Source organism: Sus scrofa, chromosome 8 (assembly GCF_000003025.6).
Source record: "Sus scrofa isolate TJ Tabasco breed Duroc chromosome 8, Sscrofa11.1, whole genome shotgun sequence".
Taxonomy (NCBI): domain Eukaryota; kingdom Metazoa; phylum Chordata; class Mammalia; order Artiodactyla; family Suidae; genus Sus; species Sus scrofa.
In genome coordinates, this window is record NC_010450.4 from 5,294,541 (window position 1) to 5,316,524 (window position 21,984).

General features: G+C 50.5%; 1 protein-coding gene across 1 annotated transcript in view; it reads right to left on the reverse strand.

Moving 5' to 3' along the window:
- STK32B (serine/threonine kinase 32B) overlaps positions 1 to 21,984 on the reverse strand; it is a 361,511-nt gene that overhangs the window by 237,725 nt on the left and 101,802 nt on the right. The window contains exon 3 of the mRNA XM_021100993.1: positions 7,342 to 7,493. Within this exon, the coding sequence (XP_020956652.1) occupies positions 7,342 to 7,493 (152 nt within the window). The remainder of the gene's footprint in view (positions 1 to 7,341; positions 7,494 to 21,984) is intronic.

Genomic DNA, 21,984 nt, shown 5'->3' on the forward strand with positions numbered 1-21,984 from the left:
GGCCAACTTAGGAGTATTTACACCATGGAAATTGGCAGACTGCAAATCTGGGCTTGCTTTCTGACCCATGGGCAGCTGATTTGTTAAGCATTTACTGGTACATTTTTTTTTTTTTGGTCTTTTTGCCATTTCTAGGGCCACTCCCATGGCATATGGAGGTTCCCAGGCTAGGGGTCGAATCGGAGCTGTAGCTGCCGGCCTACACCAGAGCCACAGTAATGCGGGATCTGAGCAGCATCTGCGACCTACACCACAGCTCACGGCAACGCCAGATCCTTAACCCACTGAGCAAGGCCAGGGATTGAACCCACAACCTCATGGTTTCTAGTCAGATTCATTAACCACTGAACCATGACGGGAACTCCTACTGGTACATTCTTGCCTCTAATCCCAATGCTGACTCTGGCCAGCGATACAATCTTGGGCAAATTATTTAACCCACCAGTCCTCAGCTTTGCCAACTGTAAACTGGGGATAATAACATCCACCTTGTTTCTGAAGATGAAAAAGGATAAGAGAGGACACGGGCCATGTACCATGAGTGACCCATAAAAGGAAGTGTCACCAAAACTTGAAGCACTGATGAGGGAGGGAAAGATTTTAATGATTCCCCAAGGACCAAGAGTTCTACTGACAGAAAAACACATGGAAAGCACGAGGAGCAGTCAGAGAAATGGTCACAAGAAGGCATCTTGCCAGGGCAAAGGGTGGGGAAGCAGAGTGCCCCAAAGGGAGTCTTGGCTTGGCCACTGACCTCGGGCAAACTCCATGCCCTTCCTGATGGATCACCAGATCCCTGCCCTTACCTAGAGGAACTGTTTGATATACTGGGGCCCAATCCCAGCCTCCCCGAGCCCTAGTTTTGCACAAGCACGACCTCTGGCTCCTCGCCCATCCCTGTCCACAGTTCAGCGCTGACCCTCTGGATGTCAGCATGCAGCTGGGACCTCCTGCAGAGCACACTCACCCCTGTAAGAAAAGCAAACCTATACCACCTAAAAATAAAGCTTGGGAAATCTAGTAAAACCCAGGAACGCACAAATCGAAGTTCCCAGTGATACTAACAAATCCTGGAAGAGCAAAGAGAAAAGGACCCCGGATGAGACAGCATCCTTCTGGTGCTCTTTACCATGGTGGTGGACACCAAAGAAGTTGATCCTAACTGGAATGGGGAAAAACCCACAAGCATTTCCCCATCTGACCCCTAGGACATGATGGTTGTGGTTAATCTCTATATTTTTAAGTTACCCAGGACCCCAAAGGACACTGACTACCTAAGAGGTAAGGAGAGAGCAGGGAAGCAGAACCGACTGATGGTTTAAGGTCTGCAAGCTCCGTAAAGATAGGGAGTGGCTGTCTCGCTCCCTGTTCCATCACCAACACCAGCACAGCATATTGTAGTTTCTTAAAAAACACTGGATGAATTAATTTATCAAACATCAGATGGTGGGAACACAGAGGTGAGAAAGCCATGGCTCCATTCCCCAAGCAGCTCACTGTTAAAGGAAGAAACAGATATACTAATAGATAAATGTGGCTGAGCTGCCTTGTACTGCAACAGAGTCCAGAAGAAAGCACTGCCAGTGGGAGCCTGAGTGGCCATCCTGGGGCTGCTGGATGGAGGAGGTGATGCCTCATCTATAAACTCCAAGAGGACAGAAGCCACATGGAGTCTCCTCCTCTCTGGACCCTTAGAGATGAAGACAGTGCCCGGTACCCACTAAAGGTCCAGTAAACATCTCCCTAATGAATGAATGCTTGTGGGAGGACGAGCAGAAGTTTGCATAGAGAGCAAAGGGGAGGCAGCATTCCAGGCAGAAGGAACAGCACATGCAAAGGCCTGGAGAGATGAAAACGGCAGCAGAATCACAGGTGCCGCTGATCCGTTAGCATGGCTGGAATCAAAACGACCAAAATGGCAGCAGGGGTGGGTGTCAGGAGGAGAGACTGACAGAGCATCAGAGGCCAGGTCATGGAGAGACAGTTATTCTGTGGGCTTTCGGGAGCCCTTGTGGATTCTCATGGAGAGGGGGGACTCAGATTTACACTGCGATAAGACTTGCCCTGTGCTATAGACTCAACATTTGTGGCCCCTGCAGAATTCGTATGTTGAAACTCCCGTCCTCCAGGTGATGGAGATAAGGCCTTTGGGAGGTCATTAGGTCATGGGGTTGGAGCCCTCCCAGTGGCATTACTGCCCTTACAGGAGGGGCAGAGCTCCCTCTCCCTCCCTCCCTCCTCTCTCTCCCTCTCCCTCCCTCCCTCCTCCCTCTCCCCCCCACTCCCAGGTAAGGGCCCATCAGGAAGACGGCCATCTCTCCACCAGGAAAGGGAAGGGTCTTCCCAGAACCTGACCATGCCCACACCCGGGTCTCAGACGGCCCAGCTGCCCAGCCTGCAGAACCGTGAGAGTTAAACAACCTCAATGTCCATCGACAGATGAATGGATTAAAAAAATGTGGTACATATACATAATGGACCACTACTCAGCCATAAACAGAATAAAATAATGCCATTTGCAGCAACACAGATGCAACTAGAGCGAAGTAAGTCAGAAAGAGAAAGGCAAATACCATATGATATCACTTAAATATGGAATCTAAAAAATGGCAGAGTTCCCGTTGTGCAGTGGAAACGAACCCAACTAGTATTCATGAAGATGCAGGTTTGACCCCCTGGCCTCTCTCAGTGGGTTAAGGATCCAGCGTTGCCATGAGCTGTGGTGTAGATTGCAGACATGGCTCAGATCCCACATTGTTGTGGCTGTAGCATAGGCAGGCACTTATAGCTCTGATTTGACCCCTAGTCTAGGAACTTCCATATGCTGCAAGCATGGCCCTAAAAATAAAAAAAAAAAAATTTAAATAAAAATTAAAAATTGCACAAATGACCCTATCTGCCCAACAGAAAGAGTCTCACAGACACAGAGAACAGACTTGGGGTTGCCAAGGGGAGGGAGCGGGATGGACGGGGAGTCTGGGGTCCGTAGATGCAAACTATTGCCTTTAGAATGGAGAAGCAATGAGGTCCTACTGTACAGCACAGGGAACTCTATCCAATCTCTTAGGATAGAACATGAAGGAAGATAATAGGAGAAAAAGAATGTATATATATGTATGCCTGGGTCCCTCTGCTGTACAGCAGAAATGAACACAGCACCGTAAATCAACTATACTCTAATAAAAATAAAAGTTAAAAAACTAAAAACACGTTTGCAAAAATAATCCATTATCTAAAAGTCAAAAAATAATGTGTGTTTAAGCCGGTCTATGGTCATCTCTTAATGGCAGCCTGAGCTGACCATGACACCACCCCGCGTGGAGAAAACCAGTGACAGCTGAGTGCTGAAATGCTCATTGGGAGGCTCAGCAATATTTAAGGCCAGAGATGATTAATTTTATGGAACCGAGGCTGCTCAGTGACTGGTAATTATTTCTAAAGGGCTCCACCCTTCATCAAAGGACCTCTCCCCAACCTCCTTCCGGGCCCCCTGCTTCAGAGAGAGCAGCTCCACCTTAAACACCTTAGATGGCTTTCCTGGTATCAAAGGTCTTAAGAAAAACTAGCCACTAACTCACGTGGTACTTTCTTGCTTTAGAGTGGCTCCTAGAGACCTCTGTCTTGACTCAGGCTTTGCTACTCACGGAAGGTTCTAGAAGCCACACTTGCTATGAGAACCGGTTAAACCCATGGCAAGTATCTGTTCTCATCCGATCCCACCAGGAAGCCACCTCCACAGTTAGTTCAGCAGCAAACTGGGCAGGGAAGGCACCTGTGCCCAACTCTAAACAGACATTTTAACAGCTAGTCTAATAAACATGGGCAGTCTGGTAAGTAGAACTGGACTTTGAAAACACAGTCTGAAAACTCAAGTGAACGATCTACTCACAACCATTTATCAGGGTAAAACCTGAACACTGAACACCCAAGGCTCCAACAGTCAGCGTGTTCTCACATCCTTGGCCGGAAGAGAAGGAGAGAAATGGTCCAGCCAGCCCGAGGCGGACATGAAGGGTTAAGTGCAAATCACATCGACGGCAGTGGGGGCTGCCCAGCGGTTTCCTTGTGCCCCAGACTGAGGGGTCCTTGTCACGTATGAGCCTATTCCATCCTTAGAGCAGCCCAATTTCCCTCTTCCCAATGAGGACACTGAGACACAGGGGGGACGTCAGATCACTCGGGACGCCTCTGTATCTGTCTGCTCCAGCTGCAATCACCAAATACCACTGCCCGGGAGGCTAAAGCAGCAGAAATACTTTCCTGCAGCGTTCTGGAGGCTGCAGACTGAGATCAGGATCTGGGCACGGCTGCGTTCGCGGGAGGGCTCGCCTCCCGGTTTTGAGACAGCCACCTTCCTGCTGTGTCCTCACACAGCAGGGACCAGCTCTCTCTCCATCATCGTCCATGGCCACCATCCTTTCAGATCAACCTGATTTAACCTGTAGAGCCACCTAAAGATTCTGTCTCCAGATGTCACATTGGGGGTTAGGGCACCAATACGTGGATTTGCATGGCTTGAGGAGGGCTGGGGAGCAAACAAAATTCAGTCGTTAGCAGCCTCTCAGCCTCCAAGAGGCAGAGCTGTCATTGGAACCTGGCAGATCAGACCTCAGAGCCTGAGTGTTAAAAATATCCCCCTCGCTCTCCCCTCCCCTCCCCTCCAGGACTCCCGCAAATGCACCAGCACCCCCTCTGGAGTGTGATTTTTTCATTCCCTTTTTCCTTTGCCCGGGTTGGCGTGAGCCCAAGAGAGCCAAACAGCTTCACTTCAGAGCAGGTGAAAACACTGCACTTGACAACTCAACCTGGGTCGTCCCGGCTGGGAGCACACATCACTCATCCTCTAGAGGCCACGTTGTCGTGAAAACTAATCAGTGCCCGGCCTTTGCCTCTGCTAGTTACAGAGCATGTCAGCCAAAGAGAAGAATGAGAAGGGGCACAGCCAGGCTTTCCAAGGCTGCGATAATTCACCCTCCGTGTAATGAGATGAAAAGCTGACGTACAATTAATTTAAAGCAGTGGTGTCCTTATGAACCCGACAAGCAATTGCACACTGCGCTCCCTCCTAGGGGGGTGACAGAGGCAGCCAAACAGAAGGCCAGCTCTGTGCAAGGAGGGAGGGGGTGTGGCAGGCCAAGCAGGGAAGGGTTGGACCGCCTTACAGCAGTGGTGGTGCCAGAGTTGTGAGTCTGGGCCCTGAGGCCAGACAGCCTGGGTTCAAGTCCCGCCTCCTCTGCTTACTAGGGGGATGACTCAGTTACCCAGTCTGCCAAATGGGGATGATATTAGCATGATAGTAGGAAACTAAGAGGCCATCAGGAGGGTTGAGAGAAGTTAGAGAAGACACTTATCCAGTACGCAGTAAACATCAGTGGTCCCTTCCCTACGAGAACCGGAAACCCTGGGGGCGCAGTGAATAGTCTTGAGTTTGAATCGCAATTCCATCGATTCAGGCCCAGTCATGATCTGCTTTGAGCCCTGCTTTCCTTCCCCGAGAAAAGGGGCCCAAAGCCCTCATCTGCAGGGGATGTTATGTTATGAAGACTCCAGCACAAGGATATAATATCAGCGGAGCAGATGCCAAGCACATGGCAGGCACGGTCACCACTGTTTTCTAGAAACAGCTCCCCATCTTCCTCTGCAGATTCCCGAGGTGCAGGTGGGACCAACCTCGTGGCCCCTCCCCCGCAGCTTTAGGAAGGGGGACGTGGCCAGGTCAATCACAGCCGGGATGAATGGGCAGCCAACAGCATTCAAAACACCGAGGGGTTTGCTTCTCCCAAACAACTCAAGTGTTTGGATGGTTACCTGGAGACAAGACCATCTGTACCTGTTACTCAGACCTTAGAGTGTGACTCTGGAGAAGCAGGCTTTTCCCCAGAGAAATGCCTAATCCCAGGCATCTGCCAGGCGTACCTTAATATTCCCAAGCAGGACAATCAATGTTCCTCCCTATTCCATCATCCACTGTTGAGAGTGCACCTGAGCATGAAGGGCAATGAATTCACCTGGTCATATGAGGAATTCAGGCCAAGCTAGACCTTCCCATTGAGAAACATGCTCTTTTTTTTTTTTTTTTTTTTTTTTTGTCTTTTTGCTATTTCTTGGGCCGCTCCCACGGCATATGGAGGTTCCCAGGCTAGGGGTCCAATCGGAGCTGTAGCCACCGGCCTACGCCAGAGCCACAGCAACGCAGGATCCGAGCCGTGTCTGCAACCTACATCACAGCTCACGGCAACGCCGGATCGTTAACCCACTGAGCAAGGGCAGGGACCGAACCTGCAATCTCATGGTTCCTAGTCGGATTCGTTAACCACTGCGCCACGACGGGAACTCCCGAAACATGCTCTTAAGATCAAAGATCCATCAACCGAGATACAGAGTGAAATCATCAGAATTTGCTTCCTCGAAGAGCCTGGCCTCGCCTCTTCAGTGAAATCCAGCTCAGGATTCATTCCGTGCCCCCAACATATCAGAAATTTTATTAGACTCCAAGAAACCTGCCTTGCTTCCAAGGAGCAAGTGATTTCCTAGTAAAGACAGAGACATAGACCAATGATTGGGTTCAAGGAAGTGCAGGCTGTGTTGGGTCAAGCACGGGTCCAGGGGGAGACGTGAGGGGCGTTCCCCAGGCCTGCAGGGCGGCACAGGCTTCCGGACTCAGTACCTCGAAAGCTGAACCAAAGGAATTACAGCATTTGGTTAGAGGCAGCTGGGAAAAGGGGATGGAAGTTTCAGGAAGACGTGATATCATGTGCAAGGCACAGAGGCAGGGAAACGACCAGCAAGGCAGCCCATCTAGGACACAAATTAAAGCGGGGATACTAGCCAGGGGTGGGATGGAGAGCAAGGTCTAGAAAGTGCATCCCAGTGTGCCTTGTGGGTCAGATTCAGAACCTGGAAGGTAGCACGTCCACCCTGGGCAGCCGTCCCGAGGGGGGAAAAACATCAGCTCCCAGAAGTCCTTCTTGCCATCAGCACTGGGGTGTGATTTTCTACCATGTGAAATTCCCCTAGAAAGAGTCTATTCAGCATTCTATTCCAACATTCCACATGTGTTCTCAGACCTACAAAAACCCTCACGTCTGCATCTATTTCAATTCCGACTCACCGGGTTAGAGAACCGAATTAAAACTAAGCACATGCTTAAAGAGTTCATCAGAAAAGCTACTCTACCCAATACTCCTCAGAAAGCGTACTCGACTAAACAGCTTTGACCTATGTGAATCCAGAGAATTCCATTTCTTTCTCGGTGCAAGGCAGAAGTCCTTCTGCAGAGCCGCAATTGCCTTTGGCTCCCTAACAAGGACTTCACAGGAAAACCCGGATGGAGCCACTCACCACAAATTCACCAGGAAGGGATGCTCCAGCCCCTGCATGATCTGGAGTTCCCGGAAGACGTTCCGTACTTCGTCCCTCTCGATGCACTTCTGCTTGTTCATGTACTTCATAGCGTACATCTTCTTAGTGTCTCGCTTCTGCACGATGCAGACCTGAGGGACAGCCAAAGAGAGAACGTTCAGGTCTACATTTCCGAGGGACAAAAAGGGGCCAGCCCCTCACAGCATCCGACTCCTGGTTCAAGTCTCGGTTCTGCCATCTTGGGAGTGGAGCAGCTCTGGTTCAGGATTCACCTGTTTATCAGACGCGTACACCGGGCGCTGTCCATGCGCTAAGTGCTGAAAAGAGAGCTGCAGAAACAGGAGCGGGGAAGAGGCAGCCCGGCCCCCTAGGAGGTCACAGCTCAAATGCACCAGTGACTACCAGGCTGAGAGACATAGGTCCATGCCCACCGCCCACCAAGGCCCTGGCTCTCCCCATTTCCAGGGATGCCTCCACCTGCCCGCCCTGCTTCTCTTGGCCCAGACTCTGTGTGTAGAGCCCACTTTGCTGTGACAGACTGGCCATGCCAGAGTTAAGACTGGCCATGCCCACAGAAGCCAAATCTGACTCACACTGGCAGTCAGGGCGTCTACACACCAGCCCTCCTGCCCAAGCAGTGGCCAAGTCTGAGAACATCAGGGCTCCCAGAGTTTGAGAGTTTGCCCCCGGGGCTAACAGGCTTGATGACACACCCTTACCGCCAGCCTCCTGCCTTCTGTTCCCTGACTCACTTCCCTGGCCACCCCCTGCACTGGCTTCCTCTCTCCAGGGCCCCTGGAGTCAGCTCCCGGGGAAACTGAAATTAAGGCATGTGGCACTGGGGGGACAGAGGACAAGAGGTGACAGCAAAGGCAGCAGCTACAGCCCTGTCTTTTGGGAGCCTGGGCAAAGCATCTCTGGTTCTCACAGGCAAGCCTCACAAGGTCCTCATGGATAAAGACTCCATCTTCCCTCGAGCTCAAGGTCACTGCAGCCTCCAGGGCATGGATGAAGGAGCCCAGCATCACCAAGCCCCTCGGTGTCAGGACAGAGCGTCTAACCCACTACAGTCTGCCTTTTGAGTGACTCTTTTACTCACAACCAACAGGCAGTGGTCGGGGGTGGGGTAGGCGCGCTGGAGGGATGGGTACCGGAGGGTGGGCGTGAAAGGACGTGAACAGGCAAAGGCAAAGAAGAGGCTTTAGGGAAGCGGGGGGTACAAAAGAGACAGCGCCTTAGGACACACAGCAAGGAGTACAGCGTGGCTGGAAAAAGCAGCAGGGCGAACGCGCACCAAGTACCCGACATCCTGATGGGGGCTGTGTTCCTTTCCTCAGGCTGCCATCACAAAGGACCACCAGCCGGGGGCTGCAAACAACACGCATTGATTGTCTCCCAGTTGTAGAGACCACAAACTCCCAATCAGGGGGTCTGCGGAGCCTCGGTCCCTTGGAAGGTTCCAGGAGGAAGTTCTCTTTGTCTTTTCTCATTTCTGAGGGTCCCTCTTCATCCCTCATGGTCCTGGCCTGCAGCTACGTCCCATGAATTTTTGGGATGATGCTATTCAAGCCGGTCCAGTAACTGGAGTTCTTACCCTCAGGTGGCAGATAAAGGAAGAGAAGCACAGAAAGGTTTTAGACTTTCTTCGTGCCCTCGGGGCTCAAACCCAGGCCCTCTGCCTCCCTAGCCAGCACTTGTCACCAACAATGCTTTCTCCTTGGGAAGAGGGCTGTGACAGAGAACGCCAGGGATGTGGGTACGAATCCCGGGAACTTGGGGTTTTCTCCAGGCATCCCAAGTTGCTCCTCTGTTGGAAAGTGGACCTCTTTCAGCTCCGAGGTGTGAATCTGAGGAAGATATGAGACGGCGGGAAAGGTCTGAATTCTGACCCCCGCCTTGGTTTCTGCTGCCCGTCTGAGCCTCCGTCTAAGCATCTGTCCGAACCAAGTTAGCACAGCCTGCCCTGTACCAATGGGGTGACACTCAGTGAGACTAAATGAGACCAAGGAAGCGGGAGGGCCTGGCAGATGATAAATATCACCCAGATCTGAATGCCTTTATTTCATGGCGCCTCCAGAAGGACATTCTTCCAGGCAGGATAATGAGCGGTGTGAGCTAAGGAAGCTGCCTGCGTATCCGTAAGCAAAAGAGGCCTCAGCCGTCAAGTCATCACATTCCAGCCAGGCAGACAGGGGGCCCCGAGGGAACTCAGGACACAAACGGGATGCTCTCCAACTAGCAGTCAACCGAGCATCCTCAGTGACGCACCCTGAGGATGAGGAAGCCCAGGGTCCTGAGCCCCTGAGAGGTGACGTGCTTCTCACAGAAATGATTTCAGTGAGCCCAGACTCTTGCATCTTTCCATACAAAGCAAAACACTAATATGGATCACTTGAGATGGCGGCTTTTTTCTAATTAACAGGAATCTTTTGATGTTCTGACCTAGTCTTTGGTGCAAAAACTCCCATGATCCTGACACCACCCCCCTTACCTCTTCGGAGCTGCCCCTCAAAGCCATCTGAGAGTCCTGTCCCCTGGGCTCAAAGTGCTCAGAAAGTCCACCCCATAAAACGTAACTCTCAATTTTTAGGTTGTGCCTATTTTTTCCAGTGGAGAGTGCCATGAGGTTGGAGGCCCCATGAAACTTCCTTTTCCAGAGAACTTGAAAATGTAAAACACAGGAGGCAACGGTGCACGGAACAAAAGCTCTGCGGGGCCCTGGTTCGCAGGCATCCGAGGAGAGACTCCCAGAGCCCGGGCACAGGACCCGAGCCCCAGGTGTGCAGGCAGACACGTGGTGAGCCCAGCATCCCACGAACGATGGTTTCTCATCCCTCTCACTCCCCATCTGTCCTCCCAGAATCAATGTGGGGCGGACGAGGCCTCTGCCAGGACCCGGGGCCCTGATGTCCGGTCGGCTGCACCATCTCACAAAGCTCAGGCTGTGATTCCAGGGAGTCTGAGCAATTCCCCCATCAGGGCAACACCCCCTGGCTCCCACTGATATGACTGAGAATGGGCAAAGGTGCCAAGACGGCTCTCACCTCCCAGGGAGGGGGAAGGGGACACGGCAGCTCTGAGACAGCTGAGGAACTGGGAGAGACGCCTCAAAACAGACTTCGAGTTTGGGCTTTCAAAGCAGAGCTCGTGATGTGAATAGGGCTTGGAGGCCTGATTTGGGGGTACCAGACAAAGGAGGGAGGTTGGTACAAGCTGTTGCCTGGAGCTTGAAGACTTGAATTTACATATCAATGGAGGTCCAGGCGTGGGGTTCTGGATGCTGATGAAAGGGTGTGGCTGGGACCCCTTAACTACTTCCTCCTCTGTAAGCCAAGGGCTTGAATCTGTTTTCTTTCTTTTTTTTCTTTTTTTTTTTTTCCTTTAAGGACCGTACCCATGGCATATGGAAGTTCCCAGGCTAGGGGTCAAACTGGAGCTGCAGCTGCAGGCCTATGCCATAGCCACAGCAATGTAGGATCTGAGCCATGTCTGCGACCCACACCATAGCTCATGGCAATGCCAGGTCCCCGAACCACTGACCAAGGCCAGGGATTGAACCCACATCTTCATGGATACTCGTCGGGTTTGCTACTACTAAGCCCCAAGAGGAGCTCCGTAAATCTATTTTCTAAGGCATCTTAGAAACACTCTGGTTCTCAGAAACACTGAGAAGCCTGGACCCAGGGTCCAGAGAGCTGGGCTCTGCCCCTGGCCCTCCTGCAGACCAGGAGGAAGGCTTTGCATGTACAGCCCTGGCCCTCTGTCCCCACTTCCTCATTAGCCAAGCGAGGCAGGGAGTAACAATGGCTAAATCAACCTGAGCAGGGGATGGAGAGACTAAGATGGAAAAAAGACCTAAGATCAAAGGTACTGGGTTCGTTGCCAGGAGGTCTTGGCAAGTTTGGGCTCTGGGGCCCCTCCGACCAAGGCTTATATTCCAGCTCTTTGCTGTGCAACCACCCCCATCTGAGCCTCAGTCTTCTCATCTGCAGAATGGCATGGTGTGTTCTCGCTCCAAGGGCTGCTGCGAGGACAGGAGAGGGAACGCTGTGAGGGGCGTGGTGTGGCACTGTCCCATGGCACGTCCTGAATGGAGGCATATTTTCTTTACTTCTCAAAGGGCTACAGTCACAGAATGTGCCCGCGACAGAGGGCGCTTAGCAAGAGCAGTTCTTGCTGTGATTACTGGTCCTGTCTTCACAGCCATCATCAGCCACCCATCTGAAGCAAGGGCAGGGTGCGGGGAGGGAGGCCTGCTTTCCGGGGACATGGGGTCACAGATATTTCTGGCCCCTTGGCTACAGCCAGGCCGGCCTGGGAAGCTCAGGGCAACGTTTCCTGCTGAGCGGCCCAGATGGCTTGAGCCAAGCTCTTCAAAGTTCAGACCCAAGGAGACGGGGACAGTTGGCCCCAGGCTGTCAGGCAGGATGACCCGTTCCCAGGGAACAACACGAACAAGACAAAGAGGAAGGGAACAGCAGGATGCAGTCATGGTCGAACAGCCATTGTCGAAAGCCATGGCCCCTGGAGTTCCCTTCGAACCCGACTAGGAACCATGAGGATGCGGGTTCGATCCCTGGTGTCCCTCAGTGGGTTAAGGATCCGGCGTTGCCATGAACTGTGGTGTGGGCTGCAGAGGCGGCTCGGATCCTGCGTTGCTGTGGCCATGATGTAGGCTGGCAGCTACAGCTCCGATTCGACCCCTGGCCTGGGAACTTCCATGCGCCACAGGTGTGGCCCTAAAAATCAAAGAAACTGAAAAAATTAAAAAGCCATGCCCCAGTTCCAAGCCCCTGGGCTTGTGAAGGTGACCTTATCTGAATAAAGGCTTTCCGCAGATATGATTGACTTAAGGTTCTTAGAGCGAGTTCCCATCATGGCTCTGTGGAAACAAACCTGACTAGTATCCATGAAGTGGGGTTCGATCCTTGGCTTCTCTCAGTGGGCTGGGGATCTGGCGTTGCCGTGAGCTGTGGAGTAGGTCGCAGATGCGGCTCAGACCCTGAGGTGCTGTGGCTGTGGCTGCAACCTTGATTCAGCCCCTAGCCTGGGAACCTCCACATGCCGCAGGTGCAGTCTTGGAAAAAGAAAAGAAAAAGAGTTAAGGCTCTTGAAATTAAGCCAAGGAAAACCAAAGACCAGGGGAGAGGCCCAGGACAGACTCTCCCTGGACCCTCCAGAACAGTGGAGAACAAACTTCCATTGTTTTAATCCACCCAGTTTGGGGCTCATTGTTACAGCAGCCACGGGAAACCAATACGGTCCATAAACAGCCATCGTGGCCATTCACCTCTGGCTGACCAACTCGGCCTGGCAGCTCTGTGATCCTTCCTGTGTGGTGGGTTTCACCCGACCCCTGACCTTCAAGTCTATGGTCAGGTGTCCATGGAACCCAGCAGAGCGCATAATGCACACAGGTGCCCAGGAAACATAGGCTGGCAGGTGCTGGGCAGACTGACCCCCTGGGCTCCAACCCTGGGCCCTGAGTGCATTCACCTGCCCAGGCAGCATCCAGCTCGCATCCAGCGTGCTGCCAGAGACCCCACGGTCCAGCGCAACCCCCTGGCCTGTGTCCCCGTGACAGAGAGACCTTGGCATTTAGGGCTGGATATTTCACCGTAAGAGCTTCCTAACTGGCCGATGCCACCTCTGCTCTGGTCCCTGAGGACGTCCTTCTGCCCAGTGAGAACCTCCCAAACCAGACCCTTCTTTCCCCTCGGGTCTGTGTCTTGTTCAGATTCCTCTGTGCGTGCCAAGGGCGGGTGGAGAAGAAGTGGGATGGACGGGGAGTTTGGGGGTAGGAGATGCCAACTATTCCATTTAGGATGGAGAAGCAATGAGGTCCTGCTGTGCAGCACAGGGAACTCTATCCAGTCTCTTGGGATAGAACATGATGGAAGATAACATGGGAAAAAGAACATATATATATGTATATATGTATTCCTGGGTCATTTTGCTGTACAGAAGAAATGGACACAACACCATAAATCAATTCTACTCTAATTTTTAAAAATGAAAAAAAATTCCTCTGCTACAGCTGATAGGGGTGTGTGTGTGTGTGTGTGTGTGTGTGTATTCCACACACACATACACACACCACACATACATACACACATGCACCACATACACACCCCTTGTGCCAACTATTTCAAATCCCTTAGAATTTCCTTAAGAAGTTTCCTGCTTTTCATCTTTCTTGCTCCCTTTCCTGCCCTCTCACCTGTTAACTCTGTCTCTGCTCATTCATCACCGTCTGTAGGAAGCTCCCTGTTACTGGGGGAGGGGGTGCATGCGACACCCTTCCCTGCAGCCCCTGTCCCTACACAGCATTAAAAACCCCGTGCTGCCTCCCACACTGGATTCCCGCTGCTTCCTCCCTGACAGTCAGAACCCAGCACCAGGAAGGCTGGAGAGCCTTGCTGCCTGGTTCGCTATTGAACCCTGAAATTTCAGAGGCTCAAACAGGTGGCCTTGTCACCTTGGCCCTTGACTCCCAGCACCAGCCTGTTCTTTACCGTCCACTCTGCACACTCTTGCTGCGGGCCTCCTACCCCACCCCGCAGGCATCACCACCCCTGGCCTGAGGGCCTCTCTGGCCCTGCCCTGCAGGAAGGAGGCCTGAGCCAGCGGCATCTACAGAGGAGCCAGGGCTGAAGTGAGCACCTCGGGAGGCGGGGTCCTTGGCACCTGGACCCTTGGCGGGAGGACCTTCCTTCCTCCCGGCTCTCAAACCCGTGGCAATCACACGACGGATGGAATCTGCTGAACCGAAAGAGCAACCTTCAGGCCTCCTGAGCTCAGGACAGGTGTTCCAGAAGGAATGTCAGCTCTCCTCACAGGCAGGCAGCTCTGCCTGGTCCTGGGAGCCTTCCAAACAGAAGAGGCGGGTCCCAAAGTGGACCCAGTGCCCCCCCACCCCCGCCAGGGTGGCACAGAGCCCCTTCCACAAGAAATCACAATTAATGAGGCAGAGAATGAGCAATCTGGCCAGAGCCACCCAAGCTGTGACAGGCAAGCACCCAATTAACACTCCTCATTAGTCTAATTCAATTGGGAATGGATGTTAGAATCATTAATTACAACTTATTAGGACAAATACATAAATGCTAGCTAGCATGGATTTCAGGCGAGTTGCCCTAAGAAAGGCACGTGTCTAAAAAAGAATGTGACTCAATCACCTTCGGTACAGCAGAAATTAACACACCGTGGTAGACTAACTTAACTGTACTTCAGTTTTTAAAAACAGAAAGGCATGTGTCAAGAACACTGTGCATCGGAAATGTGGGAACTGATACCCATTCAGCAAAGAAGGGGGACGATGCACGTTAAGAACCTGTGCCCCACCAGCTCCTGCTGGTCCCCAGCGGACTTCACACTCAGAGCCCGGACGACACTGGTTCAGAGGCACACCCAAAGGTCTGAGAGCATCCTGAGATGTTGCATTCTATTCTATTCTATTCTATTCTATTCTATTCTATCCTATTCTATTCTATTCTATTCTATTCTGTTAACTTTTGGCTGCTACTAAGTCGTGGCACAGAAGTTCCTAGGCCAGGGACTGAATCTCCTCCACAGCAGTGATTCAAGCCACAGCCGTGACAATGCTGGATCCTTAACTACTAAGGCCACCAGGGAATTCCCAAGATGTGGTATTTTGTAAAAGCTCCTCGGGGGAGTCTGACATGCAGGCCGATTGAGAATCATTCTGCTGGATTCTTCGGGGAAGACCTGGTCAGGCTGCCTCTTCCGTGACCTCAATGATCAGAACTGGAACCCCCACTTTTCGGCTCAATCCAGCCAGGCTCTGGGGGACAGAGGATGGCAGAATCAGAGGCCAGAGCTGTCCTGGGGACCCAGAACTTTGTGGGCACAAAGGGTGGCGCTTCCCTTCCATGGACCAGCCTGGATGCTCCTTCTCACCTGACTCAGCTGACCTGGTCGTGCTGCACCGCCTCACCCCACCTCCAGCTCAAGTCCACTTAGCAACTGCTGTTGACTGACGCACAGCTAGAGGGTGACATTAAAGGATGCTGGTTATGTTTGCAGGAGCAAGAATCTGGGATACAACCGACGTGGGGAAAAGAAAAAAATCAGGATGGAATAAGATCACTAAGAGAGAGGGATCGTCCTGGGTACCATGGTTCAAACATCCTCATCTGACAAGAAGACTGTCTTTGGCATGCAGTCTGCTTGGCATAGTTACCACCCAAATGAAAATGAGCATCTCACACATATCTGCTGCCACTGCCCCCTTCGTAATACTGTCCCTGCCACAGGACCTTTGCATCTGCTTCCCCTTTTGTCTGCGATGTTCCTTCCCCCAGATCCCCACATGGTCTGTTTCCTTCTTGACATTGAGGTCTGGGTTTAAATGTCCCCTTCTCAAAGACACCTTCCACGTTGCCCTGTCCTCCAGGGAGAGCAAAGCCACCGTCCCAGGCCACTGTACTGAACATTTCTGGCCAAGCAACTGTCATCCTTGAAATCATGTTGGTTTATCATTTGTGTATTTGTCTCCCCTATTAAACGTTCAGCTCTTCGGCATCAGGGATGTCACCGATCTTATTTGCCACACCTGGAATAATGCCGAGACCGAGCAGCTGGCAAAAATGTTTACTGTTTGACTTAAAATGCTGGGCTTTTTCCACCATGCTACCCTTATCTTGGAAGTCCAGCAACTTAGATTGAAAAGATTCCAAAAGACTACATTTTTAAAGCGGAGAAAACAAAAAAACACGCTGACAAATCAAATGTCTCTGAACATTCAAACTTATAAACAGATATATACAATCGAATCTGCACTTAACTCCAAAATGGATTTGTTGCAGTCTGGGCACTAAACTGGAGAGCTGCTATTAATCAAATTTTTTAACACAATCGATTCACATGCAGATGTGAAAGTCTGGAACGTGGACTGAGACAGTTAATCACATGCTCGTGTGTGAAAATGATCATCATTGCATAATAAGATAGTGTGGAGTCTGGCAACATCATTTGCGCAACTGGTGCTCAATTTTATCCAGAATCTTCCTTTGAGGGACATAAAGAATCGTTATCATAAAACTCTGCACCATTTTCTGCTATTTCATGTGCAGACTGCCTCTGGCTATTCCATGAATTTTAATTAACTGTTTATTCTGGTCCAGCCCTATGGCTCTCGAAGCAGAGGGCCCATTTGCTAATGCAAGAAAGACACTTTGGAAGCAAACGTCTCAGAAAGTTCCCCTAAAGGGATCTGCCTCCTTCGCTTGAACATAATTAAGCCCTGTTGACGTCAAAGTTGACTCAGAGCAGAACACTCCAGCCTGGACGCTTTCTGCTGGGGCAGAAGCAAAATGTCCATGGGCTCCGCCATCAAAGGTCAAGGGGAACCCGTGATGGGTGGAGAGTGAGGCTGGATGGGGGGAGGGTGGCAGTTAAGGGGCATTTGTGAAAAATGAGAGTTTGCGGCAGGGGAGATGGGGACATTCTCCTTGGGACCCGAACCCAGGGGCAGTCGGAAGACCAGTTCATTGTCAAGACTGTCATTCATTTAATTATGTAACGTATGCCATTCGTATCACATGTACACGTGATATACAAATATATATTAAGTGAATATAAATATGTACACTGCTTTGTAGATATTATATATGTACAAGCATACACACACACACACACACACACTACTGGTATAAGGTGGGTATATGTACATGTGCTTATATGTAAACTATTTAGTGGGTGTGTATATACACATACACACTTATATACACACATGCATACCTATGTGTGTGTATATTACTTAATGGACATGTATATATGCATATATACTGCTTTAAAGGTATATACATATTCGTATGTGTGTTTATATATACCATATGTATATATGTGCATATTCATGTGTCTACGTGTACTACTGAGTGTTTATATGCATATTCATACATGTGTGCTCCTATATATGTATGCTGCTTAGTGAATGTGGATATGCATATGCATTATGCATATACATATATATAAATGTATCTCTGCATATCTGTACTCTATTTTAGACATAAATAGTTGCTTAGTTGGTGCTTAGCGGGTCCTGGGGATACAGCTGCGAACGATGAGGAACCCCTGCGGCCCTCACAGAACCGATGTTCTGGTGCCTGAGAGCAGCCACTAAGAGAACACATGTATAAGCATCTCATGGAGTCACAGGTAGCAACAGGTGCACTGAGGAAAAGGGGCCGGGAAAGGGCACATGGGTATGACATGCTGGGGGTGGGTATGCAGGAGGGCCTCCACGGAGGGGACGTGAGCAGAATGCTGTGTGCTGGAGTGATGCTTGCAGAGTTCTGGGGGGCAGTGACCACGAAACCGGGCACGGCGAGTGTAAGTGGTTCTGCATCGTAAGGTCAGCGTGCTGCAGGGATGAGCAGAAGGCGGAGCAGAAGATGGAGGGGGCAGAGCGGGCTGTCAGCAAAGTGGGCATAAGCAGGCCTGCAGGCCTTGCAGGCTGGGGTGGGAAGAGTCTGGCGTTCATTCTGGACAGAAGAGAAGCAGTGACCGTGCCATCCAGTTCAAACTTTATCAGAGCCTTGGCTGCTATGTGGGCCAGGGCTTTCCCTCTTCTTTCTCTCTCTTGCTCCCCTATTCTCTGGGTGGCATTTCCTGAGCCTTCACCACGTGCTGAGCCCTAAGCCAGGTAAATATGACAAACCCCAACTTTTCAGGAATCTCACAGTCTGATGGCAGAGGCAGTCAGCCAACCAAAAAGCCCCTCCTCAATCAAAGGTGCCGTGACAGGTGGCAAGAGGCAGCTAAGAGAGCCAGGTCTCCCCCTGACACCTCCCCCCAGGTGCTTATCCAAACCTTTCCAGAAGCCACCATGCCACCCAGGACATAGAGGACATGGAGGCATTTGAAAATTGCTAACCATATGCCAGGTCTGTGGCTGGGGGCCGCGTGGGCTCTGCCCCTTATTTTCAGAGCACATTTTAAGATAACTCTGGGCATTGCGTTATTTTTTTTTTTTAAGTCTTCCTCTGACTTCATTTTAGAAAGGTATTTCTGTTCAATACAGAATTCTGGTTTGATAGTTCTCTTTATCACCTGAAAGCTATTGCTCCATTGTATTTGGGTTTTCACAAAGTTTCCATTTCTTAACACAACGTGTCCTTTTGTTCTCGGGTTGCTTTTAAGATTTTCTCTTAATGGTTTTAAGCTATTTGATTATGATGTTTCTGATGATGTTTCCTTTCTTTTTTTTTTTTTAAGGCCACACCTGCGACACATGGAAGTTCTCAGACCAGGCGTTGAATCAGAGTTACAGGTGCAACCTAAACTGCAGCTTGTGGCCACGTGCCGGATCCTTAATCCATGGAGTGAGGCCAGGGATCAAACCCGCATCCTCACAGAGACAACGCTGGGTTCTTTTTTTATCTTTTTAGGGCTGCACCTGTGGCATATGGAAGTTCCCAGGCTAGGGGTTAAATCGGAGTTGCAGCTGTCCGCCTACACCACAGCCACAGTAATACCAGATTCAAGCCACATCTGCGACCTACACCAGAGCTCACGGCAATGCCAGATCCTTAACCCATTTAGCAAGGCCAGGGGTCGAACCCACATCCTCACAGATACTAGTTGGGGTTGTTATGTTGCTCTTGTTTGGAGTTGATAGAACTTGTATTTGATTTTATCATTTTCATCAACTAAAACAAATTCAAGCATTATTTCTTCAATACTCTATGCCCATTCCTCCTTCTGAGATTCCAACCACACATAGGTTAAATTACTACATTTTGTTCTGTAAGTCACTGAGGCTCTGTTAATTTTTTTCCCCAGGGCTTCATTTTAAATAGTTTCTATTTCTGTGTCTTCAAGTTTACTAACCTTTTCTTCTGCACTGCCTAATCTTCTATTAACCCACTCAATGAATATTTCTTTTCATATATGGAAGTTTTCACTTCTAGAAGTTCTCCTTGGGTGGTTACCAGAGGGGAGGCGGTGGGGGAAGAGGATGAAGAGGTACAAACGACTAGGTATAAAATAAATAAGATTCAGGATGTGGCGTTCAGCACAGGGAGGCTAACCAACACTCTATAACAACTTCAAACAGAGTATAATCTATAAAACTACCAAAGCACTATTTTGTACAGCTGAAATGAACATTACAAACCAACTTTAGTCCAATAAAAATAAAGCAAAATTCCAATGTCCGGTATCCAAAAAAGAAAAAAAATTTAGACAGGCAAAGAAGCAGGAAAATATGACACATAAGCAGGAGGAAAACTAATAAAGACAAAAAGACTCAGAAATGGCGCCAGTGATGAAATTAGCAAATAAGGACTTTAAAAGAGCTATTATTAATATGCTCTGCATGTGCAAGGAATTTAAGGAAAATGTGAATGTAACAAAGACAGAAATGGGCATTCTTGTTTTTCAGAAGAGGAAACAGGTTTGCAGACGCTTTTTGACAGGTCCAAGTTCACATGGCTGGAAGCAGCAGGACCAAAATCTGAGCCTAGCACCCCCATCCCAAAAGCCCACGTTCTTTATTCTATGTTACGTTACTTCCCAAACCAAATGTCCAGCGTTGTTGGACACTGATGGACGCCCTTCTCTGGACCCCCTTGGTTTTCTGCTGATACACTAAAGCTAGTTTCCATCTATTCTGGATGAGGGAGACACATGTGCAAACAAAACAGGCCATGTGTGGCAGCAGGATGCTGTCCAAGCTTCCAACTCATCACATGTAAAGTGGGGATTCTAACACCCAGCCCCCTGGGCTTTTAGGGGGACAAGGATGGTAAGAGGGATCTGGTTCCCAGGACAAGGTCAGGGAGTTATTGATTGGTCAGGTCTCTCCAGGGGGCAAATAGCCGCAGCCCAACATGATCTTGCATAAGCAAAATAGGACGCCAGCTCCCATAGCTGGCAGTGACTACGGATATGGCTCACAGGCCTGGAAGGGCACAGAGACGGAGGCACTGATGATACCTGTCCCATGTCCCCTCTCAGGCACCTCCACACACCTCAGGCTGCTTACTGCGGACACCTGTGACTCAATGCTGGGGGGCGGGGAGGGAGTGAGGGGTTCTGCCCTGGATGGGTAAACTCAAAATGCATGAGAGGTAATGCCGCTTAAGGCAGCCTTTCATCCATGATGAACAGAGAACTGTGCATAAAAGCATCAGCTTCTCTGACCTTCCGCTGCCTTGAAGGCCCCTGTGCGTGAAGTCCCCGATGGCGGTGAGTCCAGGTAACTCAGAGGTGAGCGGCTTCATCGAACACCTGTCTTTGACTGCCTTCCTTGCTGTGTCGCACCCCCTCTCTGTTGCACGTGTTTCCTGGGATCAGCTCCCCCAGACCTGCTGGCACTCAATTCCTCTCAATTTCAGCTCCTGGAGGGACCCAAGCTCAGGGACCAGCAGGCCCAGGACTGGGGTCCGGCAAGCGAAGGGGCAAAATCTAAGGAAGTGATGCTGACCCTGCACTGGGAGGACCCTGAGAGCAGTGCCCCCTTAATTTTGCCCACCCGGTGCCTGCTCGCCCCAATCCTGACCCGACTCAGCAGGGCTCCATCGCTCCACCTGCCTCTTATCTCTTCTGTATCTTCACTCTGGGCCTCATTCCTTCCTTCTGCAGAGAGACGTCACCTTCAATAGTTGCTGAGGATACCAGCCACCGACTCAGGTGGACCTGTTGTCTCACGGTACATCACTCATGAGAGGGAGAGGGAGAGAAGAAGCCTTTCAACTCTGATTCCGTGGAAGGATTCTGATCGGCCAGGCTGGGGTCACACAGCCACTTCTTGGACCAATCACTGGTCTGGCTGAATAGAGCCCAAGTGGCTGGCATGGCCGTGTCACATGTGCATTTCTGAAGCTGAGTGGGGGACCACAATGACTGAGGGCCTCCTGTGCGCATGTGGGGTGTGGGAGGTGTTTTCCAAAGCAAAGAGGTGTCTCCTTCCCTTTTTAGAGATGAGAAAACCAAGCTTCAGCGTGGTGAATTTACATTCCCAGGTATCCACACTCATACGTATCAGAGTCAGCCTGCTTCCCAAATCTAAGGTGCTTCCACAGGACACGTAAGCATGAATCTGCTGGGCCTCAACTGTCCCAGAATTCAGCCATTCAAGGGTTATACAAATTTTCAGTAAATTCTTGCTGAAATCAGTGGATCACCTGCAGCTGTTTATTGACTTTGGCGCCGCACTGGGGAAGCAGAACTTCTCCCAGCATGAAAGCGAAATGAGGCTTCTGTGAATTCACATGTGCTTTTTCCTGATAACCAAGGCTATTGTCACACTTGAACAATGAAATGTCTTTCTTGAAAACTCTTCATAAATGCCGGCTATCACACCTGTCAAAGGCAGAATGCAACGCCAAAACATCCGTTCAATATCAGGAGGGTGGCTTTCTTCATCCTTGTCCAGCCCACTTCCACCCTGAGTCTCCTAACAGCTGTGTAGACCCATCTGCTTTGACCGTGACCGACAGCGATTATTTTGACACTTTGCCCCAAACAATGCTATGTTCGATGGCCCGGATCTAACTTCATCCTGAGTACGGGAGGCCTGTGTACCTTCTACATGAATCTGGGTGTCATCAAGAAATTGCTACAACCTAACAGTGACTTAAAAAATGGAGCCTCTAG